At 42.1% G+C, this 8,920-nt stretch overlaps 1 protein-coding gene across 1 annotated transcript in view; it reads right to left on the reverse strand.

Annotated features, from left to right (window-relative positions):
* Nucleotides 1–1,058, reverse strand: part of LOC116893795 (ADAMTS-like protein 1) — a 143,789-nt gene extending 142,731 nt beyond the window's left edge. The window contains exon 1 of the mRNA XM_032895535.1: nt 953–1,058. Within this exon, the coding sequence (XP_032751426.1) occupies nt 953–1,058 (106 nt within the window). The remainder of the gene's footprint in view (nt 1–952) is intronic.
* Between the last annotated feature and the right edge of the window lie 7,862 nt (nt 1,059–8,920).

The following is an 8,920-nucleotide window of genomic DNA, read 5'->3' on the forward strand; positions in this document are numbered from 1 at the left end:
AAGAGTGAAGAAAGTGATTATAAACAGAAAATATGTTAGTAGATTTGTAATTCATTATAAAAGCCTAGACCTAACTCACACCCCTGCCAGTTACCGGATGTGTCACAAAGAACTGACCCGTTCATTTTACAAAGCCCTGGCTCTTTTACCTACAATATAGGGAAAGAAAATGAACTGGCCTCTTGATTTTGTAAAAATGAAATGCACACCAGTGACAGAGCCCCGCATCCAATAATGACCAATTAATATTGACAACAGCAGCAACAATTTTGATGCAGATCATCACCCAACAGTAGTCACAGTGCAGGTGTGTATAAAACTACCTGTGGGGAGGTGCTTTATAAACTACCTGTGAGTTGTCAGTCTAGGGAAGGCCCTGGAAACTGGTGGTCTCTAAGCTGGCTATCGAGAAACAGGAAGTCATTAAAACAGTGAAACAAAGGCCTGAGGTCTGACAGCACGTGTGGGGCAGTGGACCGTGACAGGAAATTTGGTAAGGTTGCGCTAGTTAAAAGCCCTAGACCTCCGAGAGTGAACCTCTGAGAAGACAGTAAGAGCTTTACCTGCTTCCCACCAGGCCGCTGTCATGTGATCACCCTCCCTACCTAGGAACTTGACCTATGGTGTAGATCAGAACAGAGTTATCCACGCTATTGAAGGATCTACAGGCCGGGAGCGTTTCGCAGACACTTTCCTTTCCCAGACATTCTTTCCAGCAAAAGGTATTTAATTTCTGATCCACTCTGAGGAGGTGGTATGTACCCGTTTTCCATGATGAACAATCAATGAACAGTTTGGAACCAAGGACGGTCTCTTTCATCAAGAACCGCTGTGGAGAGCATGGAAAAAGCCTTGGCTACAGAGCCATGCCATCTAAGTCTCCCGCAGAAGGCCCCTCTGTGCTCCAGGACTAGACACCACTGAGCTAAGCCAGAGTTCCCTATTTCCCCACTTTGTCGTAGCTTGTCCTCAGCCTGTGGGCCCCTCTTGTTTCCAGGTCCCCTAGATCCAGCTCGTGTCTGGATGTCCCAGGGTTTGCGAACCCCTGGGCTCCTCATCGCTGGCCCCTGGGCTCCTGACCCTCATTCCTGACTCCTCTGTGCCATTTTACAGAGCCAGGAGTCAGGGAATCCCAGCTTCAGCCTCCCACGTCTTGGGCTGTGTTTTCCCACTTCCTGAAGGTGTATCTGCATTTCCCTCAAGCCCAGCACTGGAGGGGGCAGAGGATAAATACAGTCTAGCATCCCTTTTCATCTTCTGGGCTAGGCTTCCACACCTCAGTGGTGGGGCTGAATGCAAAACCACAAGCGTGACTGGTAAAATGGATCCCAAACTTCAAAATGTCAGAAGAAGATGGCAAAGACACAAACACAAATACATTGTAGAGAAGTTGAAAAAATTAGGCTTCCTTCTGAAAGTCTAGGAAACACAGAAAAATAATAAGCAGATGGGGCGCATGAAGATGTTAGTGATGGAGGGAGATGGCACGCAGACATTTAAAATGATTTACACACAAATCAAGGAAGCAACATGGCTATAATGGTGGCCAGCTACGGGCTCGCCTGCTGAATCCATCTGGTGCAATGAGAATGAATTGCAGTGGTGACTGACAGTCAGTTGGAGAGAGAGAGTCGTGATTAGAAAGATGGTTGATTTGGAATCGTTACATTTTATTGACCAGTTAAATGAGAAGGCTGCGATACAAGTCAGACTCTAAGATATCTTTGGCAGTGAGGACAGAAGGAGAGTGGTGGTTATTACTGTGAAAATAAATATTGCCACACTAGGGAGTTGCGTGAAGTGTGACTGAGCTAATGGGTGAACAATCTCATGCAAACTTGGGTGAGGAGAATTTGGGAAGAGACCGGAATTTGAGAGTTCTCACAGAATGAGACGAAGAGTAAGAAGATAAAGATTCCTATAGTACCAGCCGTTACATAACAATGCTGCTTCAGATAGGCATAGCCCATTTTGCAAAATGGAACATATTAATAACACACGCACATTTAATATTTATAGTTGGTAGAAATGCCAATCATGAATCTTGTGGGTCTCCATGTCCCTTAAAGTGATACTGATTGTGTTGTAAGTTTGAAAGGGAGCCACACAAAAGCACATCTGGAGTTGGGGGCAGGAATTTTCTCCAGAACAATGCAGTTATAACTATCTTAAAGATAATACTTTGAGGTGACAGTTACAAACATTCTGGAGAAACAATCCACTTTGAAAGAAAGCTCTAAGGGACAAAATAATCAAGACATATTCTTTCCCATTTGATCTCTCCAGCACTAGTCAGGGATGAACGGTGCCATCACTACAGGTTTTCTTGAGTCGTTTTCCTACTCTGTAGATGTTAGAAGAAGCTACAATCCCAGTCAGTACATGGGATGCTGCCCTCATCTCCCCACCCCGGTCATAGGTGATGGTCCCAGGGATTGACAGGTAAAAACAACCAACTCTGGAGAAAAAGGAGCAAGCAGAAAAGCTTCAGCAAAGTCATTTGGAGCCATGAAAGACAACGTATGGCGTGAGAGCAGAATTTTAAGTTTCATGAAAACAAGAGGATAATGGGCATCAGAGATGAGAGGGTCACGAGGCTGCAGCTGCAGACTCCTGATGAGCCCTCCTGAGGCTCTGGAGCGGCCTTAGTACTGTGTTTATAGAGCATATGTATGTGTAATATATATGCATATGTATACATACACACTATTTTTCTTAACTCTTTGAAAATTCCATATGTCTATGCATACATACAGTGTGTTTTGATCATATTCACATCACACTCTCTTCTGTAAATTTCCCTACCTGCTCCCAACTTTATGTTCTTTTGTTTTATAGTATGTATACTTACATATAGAAAGAGAGGGAGGGGAGAGAGGGAGGGGGGAAGAGTGAGAAGGAGGAGAGGAGAGGAGGAGGAAAAAGGAGAGAGGAAGAGAGGAAGGGAGAAAGGGAGGGAAGGAGAGTGAAAGAGGGAGAAGAAGGAAGGAGGGAGGGAGGGAGATATATTAATGGACATGAGGAACAATGCTTCTCTTGGAAGACATAGTCACCAGATAAAAATTTTAGTACTGAGTGTGGAATACTTCCCCTCCAATTCTTAGGAGTTCCAGGAGATACCCCCAAACAATACAGGCTGGATTAAACTTCCATGCTTCCTACAAAATAATATTACTAACTCTTTGAAATATGATTGGGAAATTAAAGATGACATAATCCATATACTTGTAGAGGTAGGTCAGTAATTAATGGAAGTGTTATTTTGTGTCCTAACTTAGAGACACTGGGGAGAGGGTGGTGCTGGTGCTAGGACTGAGTACAAGCAAGGTAGTGGAGCACACTATCCTGTGCACCGAGCCCAAGTTAAAGCCACATTCTATCCTGAAGTCAAGCACTTTCAGCAGCCACTGCTACTTATAGAGTTACAGCGAAGCTCACCAGTCTTTGGGTTGTTGTCATTGTATTTTGGGTGTCTGAGCAGAGATCCTTCCCAGGTTTCCTCCTACAATAAGGAGGTTGTGTGAGAACCACGTTGGAAGCCCAAGCAGATAGCCCAGGACTCAAGACAGCTAGAGGAAGCAATGGCTTCTGCACTGGGGCAGGTAACCTTTGTAGCAAGGGACTCTTTTGCTGCCTCTGATAACCTAATATGTTCCCTTGAAAGCTCAGTCACAGAATATTCTAAACTAGGGGCTGAAATGAAATATTACGTAAGTTGTCGTAGGTGGATGGAACTATAGACGTTTACAACACTTAGTCTTGAAGTTTTTTTTTTTCTTTATTATTATTAACTTGAGTATTTCTTATGTACATTTCGAGCGTTATTCCCTTTCCCGGTTTCCGGGCAAACATCTCCCTCCCCCCTCCCCTTCCTTATGGGTGTTCCCCTCCCACAGTCTTGAAGTTTTTAATTGTTTTAGAGCAAGGTGAAAACAGTTTTATTTCTTTCAACACGGGCATCTCAGAATGTACATTAGGTCTACCTCTGTAACTGTAGGCAGGAAGGTCCCGGGAGTGCATAAGCTACACCATAGTGTACACATGGCACCTCCAACATTCTATGTTCATATTGCATCCTGGGAATGGCATGTGACATCAATATATATATTATATATATTATTATATTATATATGTTATATATATTATATATGTATAATTATATTATATTATATTATATTATATTATATTATATTATAATTTCACTCTATAAGGACCTAACACAATGCCACAAATGTAAGACCTGATTGATACTTATTGAAAGAATAAATTAATACAGTTTTATTGATAAGGAGTTTTGGTGTCTTCCTTTCTAATCCATACCATCCAAAGATTGCTTTGCTTGAAACTGGGACCTTCCCATTACAACAGCCTGTTAGGCCTTATCCAACCACTGCTCCTCTCTCTGCCTCTCTGAATGGAGTGGACATCGTCAGTTTACACATCAGCATCTTACAATGTGGAAGAAAATACAAAGATGTCCCCTATGGAAAAAAAGGTTTTGTGGTAAAATGGCTGAAACAGTTCATAGGTCTCCTTAAAATGGGTCCGCTCAGGAGTTTAGTATTCAGATATATAATAACTTTTGAAGAGCGAGAACAACGTGCAGGATTTTTCACATTTAATTAATTCTGACCACTTGACTAATGATCCAACAAGTAAAATACTTGCAAAGATCAAAGTAGAGAAAAAACATGCACAGCAAGTACAGGACAAACACGTTTTTCTTAAGGTCATACTTAGTACGAAGAGAAACATTTCAAGTTCTTTTAGCTCAATATGATCTCACCCTCCTATTTTACCAGACTGACAGTCTACTTTTTTCCCCGGGCACTGCGGGAGGACAATCGTTCAGTGGGATGAGAAGTCTGATTCCACTTACTTTGAGGAATTTAGGAAGGAGATAGTCTATCATGGGTCTAATGGGAAGAGGAGAGAGAGTGCTGAAACCAGACCAGAGAGCCAGCTGTTACATCGAATATACTTTCAGTGTCATTTTACATGCACTTGCATGTTGATGGATACTGCCCTGGGCAGGACAATTCTGCATGGCTCCAGGGGTCTTTAAAATGTACACACCTCATTATGGGCATTAGACTCAAAATGCTCCATCTTTATGGAGGCTGTGTGAAAGCACTGAGCTGAATCCAGTGAGGTTTACTCTGTGATGAATGACCTCGAGACATCTGGAAATCCATTTTGGAGGAGGACAATGAGGTATAGATGCTCACCCAAACCTTGTAGATGTTAAGAAAATAAGGGGAAAACACAACCGCTAAACAATGTAAATCAGTGTATTTAACTGATTCCTAAAACAAAGATTTTTCTTTACGTATTTCAACATCTGGAATTGAGATAGGTCTTTCAACCCAATGGCAGCAAGCAGTCACTTTTAGGAATTCAAAATAAAGACCTGTGTCATTACTTGGTTTTGGTGGAAATTCCTAAGGGAGAATTGTTATCTGGTTCTTGCAGGTTGATGCTGAGGAAGGCCTGTTTTCCTGCTGTCTGCTACGGAAGATTTTTGGTTTGTTCCCTCAGACCATAGGCAAACATCTCTGTTGTATTTAACAGGTAAAATTAGGCTCTTCCTTGTATTTTTATGTTTTTCTTTCCTGTTTGGGACGACATAAAATATTGAGGCATCTTTCATCGAGACCGCATTGATTTGACGCCATCATAGGCTCAAGAAATGAGGGGCTTGCAAAGCTTACAGAATTTGCCCCCTCCTTTTCTCCTGAGAAGAGGGCCAGGAAGCATGGGTTCCTTCTTTCAAAGAAGATAGCATCATACTGGAAAGGAAGTGAGGCATTTTTCAGTCAGATGCATAACTTTCTAGACCCCTGGGAAATCACTCAGGACCACCACCTGTAGACAAGGGTCACAGAGGAGGGAAAAGAGGAAATCAGCCTTGGATAAGGAATCTAGATAGACCTACACTCAGCCATAGTGTTTAATGTATGCATTTTATTGGGAAAAATAACAGATCCTTGTTAATAGCATAGCAAGTGGGACTAAAATTAACATCTATTCTTCTAGAAAGTAAAAGGACCTGCATGATCCCAAAATACAAGTAAATATGGTGCAATTAGACTTGAAACAATATCCTCAAGACCTTTCTTTAGGAATGTAACAAGTGGGGATGCTTAAAGTTTAAACAGACAGACAAAATTTTTGAAACAGTATTTGCAAAATGTGAGTGATCAAATTTCCATATTTTTGTGCAAGGGGAACAGTTTTTTTGGTTGTTGGCAATACTTTATTTGCAATAAAAAGAACCTAAAAAATCATGTTAAGTGCAAAAAGCCAAAAGGGGAGGGGGGGCAAGACTATACATTGAGTCATTGTATTTCTAGAAAATATTCTAAATAGGAAAAGTACTGTGACAGAAGATATGTTACAGGATGCCTGAAGTTTGGAGGAAAAGGGGAGTGGCTTCTAATGGGTATGGCGCTTTCTTTTTTTCAGATGATAGAATGCTCTAAAATAGTTTTAAATGGTTACTCTATACTAAAATACATTAAATGTTAAATATACTAAAAGAAATTGAGATCCATGCCTTTAATGGGTATAATGCATTATACAGTGGGATGGAAAACGGTCTCTATGGATCATTAGGACCCTGTAAATGCTACTTTACATGTAAAAGGAGTTCATGTGGTTAAACTAAGAATTGGGGTGGAGAATTATCCTGAGTTATGCAGTTAAGTGCTACATGCAATCACACATGTCTGCGTGAGGGGGAGATTTCTCTGGTAGAGGGGGAGACAATATGATTGCAGAGACAGAGTCTGGTGACGTTATACATAACAAACTCCCATGGTGGTCAGAAGCTGGAGGCGACCCTCAAGGGCTGGCAGCCTTCAGGGGTCAAGAGTATTGCACACTTCACTGACTAGTAATCCTGAGCTTGAGCTATGAGAAAATTCGACTCTGTGAAAGAATAAACTTTTGTTTTACGAAACCAACATTGGCTGGATGTGGTGGTTCACGTGTTCATTCCCAACACTGGGGAGGCAGAGGCAGGCAGATCTCTGAGTTCAAGGCCAGCCTGGTCTACCAAGTGAGTTGCAGGACAGCTGGACTACACAGAGAAATCCTGTATTTGAGAAACCAGAAGAAAAAAGTGACTTTTTAGTAATTTGTTGCAGCAACACTAAGGAGGAAATGGTATATGAATCATATGCCAATAAAGCTATTATCAATGAAGATTTTATTTTCTTTATAATTAGTGGCCATTTTTGTTCACTTAATCTTTCTATTTCGAACATGCTTTTCTTTCATATATGCCTCTGCAATAATTTGTAAGCACACCAGGGTTATATTCAACTTGCACTAAACAATGTTAACTAAAGAAAAAGTCCACCTGTACATGGACCTTAAGGAATAATGGCAACCTTGGTGTGGATCTAACATCACTTTGGGTTAATCCAGGAGAAGCACCCTGAAGTAGACTCCTAATCACCTCCCTACAGAGCTGTGTGTCCGTAGCCATCAGACTATCTGAGCATCAGCTATGAACGCTATGCATGCACAATGACAGATATGCCAAGAAGCAAGCCCCCAGCTTAAAGCAAAGGACAGAACACTCCGCTGCCTGCATTAAGTATGAGCCTCTGCCTCTTAGGTTACAGCAGATAGCCCCATCCAAGTCCTCCTCAGGGTAAGATCCAGCTTCAAGAATTCCCAGCCTCACTGGTCTAATTGAAATGCTGATCAGCATCAAAGAGTTCCTTCTAGAGAAAGGCCAGACTCAGGGGGAATAAGTAAGTTCAGGAACATCTGGAGAACAGCGGACAGCATCCAGGGATCCTGCGTTTCCCCTTTGATGTCAGCACCACCTATGCATAACAACAGCGAGCTTGTAAATTTTCATTTAGCTTCTAGGATGGTACTCATCCAACAGCCATGTGTGTCACAGATCCTAAGAAACAAAAATATGTCCCTCTCAAACAAGGCCAAGTCTCCCTCTGAAACTAGGTTGCCTAACTTGGTCCAGTCACACATTCAAAGACCCAGTACTATCTGACCACTTGCCACTGAGAAGTCCATGCCTAGATAAACACAGTTCACAAAAGACTTTAGGACTGATTCCGAAGCTTCAGGCGTAATTGTCACCTGACTTTCCGGTCATCTGCTCCCTCAGTTTTGTCACATAGGAGCACATTTGCAAAAGTGGGTCAGTTCCCATGATGCAGGTAAAGGGCAAATTTCAAAGCCCTGTTTTGGGGAGTAATCGGGGACTACAGCACTGTCTGTAAATGATTTTATTCACTGATAGACGGGACTTATGAATAAAAAGCACGAAAATCATTTCTTCCCTACATTGTACGTGCTCCAGTTCAAGATCTTGCTTTGCAACAGGCAATAGCTATGTTTTGCATTTTAAAAAATCTCTAGTTGGAAAAACACATTTCTAGCAGCCCTGGTCAAACAGACTTTTTTTTCTTCCGACCTGGGTAAAGGCGCCCGACTTCCTCTGAGTAGTGTGCTCTGAAATGTATTTTACAAATCTTACTGAAGCTTTTCCATGACATAAGGCAGGAAAGCTGAAAGAACACGAATACACCTGGAAATGGATGCAGAGGGGGCAGGGATGAAAGCAGGGCACCGGGGAGGTCGCTGACAGATCTGTCCTGAAAAACGCACTATTTACCAACTCAGGACATCAACCCGAGGAGACGTTAATAAATAAGACGACCCAATCCCAGGTTCCCAGGAATCCTTGGGAGCTCCTCTTGCTGACGAATGTTGACTCCATAATACTGAAACCAGCAAAGGAAGCAGACGTAGCTCCAAGGCCTTTTCAGCTGCAAACGTTTCCCCCCCACAGCCCTATTTACATTACCATAAGGGGGAGTTTTCTCTTGGCAAAACACGCTGATTAAGTGTTCCATTTTATAGTGCAATGCAAAGAATGCTT

This window comes from Rattus rattus, chromosome 1 (assembly GCF_011064425.1).
Source record: "Rattus rattus isolate New Zealand chromosome 1, Rrattus_CSIRO_v1, whole genome shotgun sequence".
Lineage (NCBI taxonomy): Eukaryota > Metazoa > Chordata > Mammalia > Rodentia > Muridae > Rattus > Rattus rattus.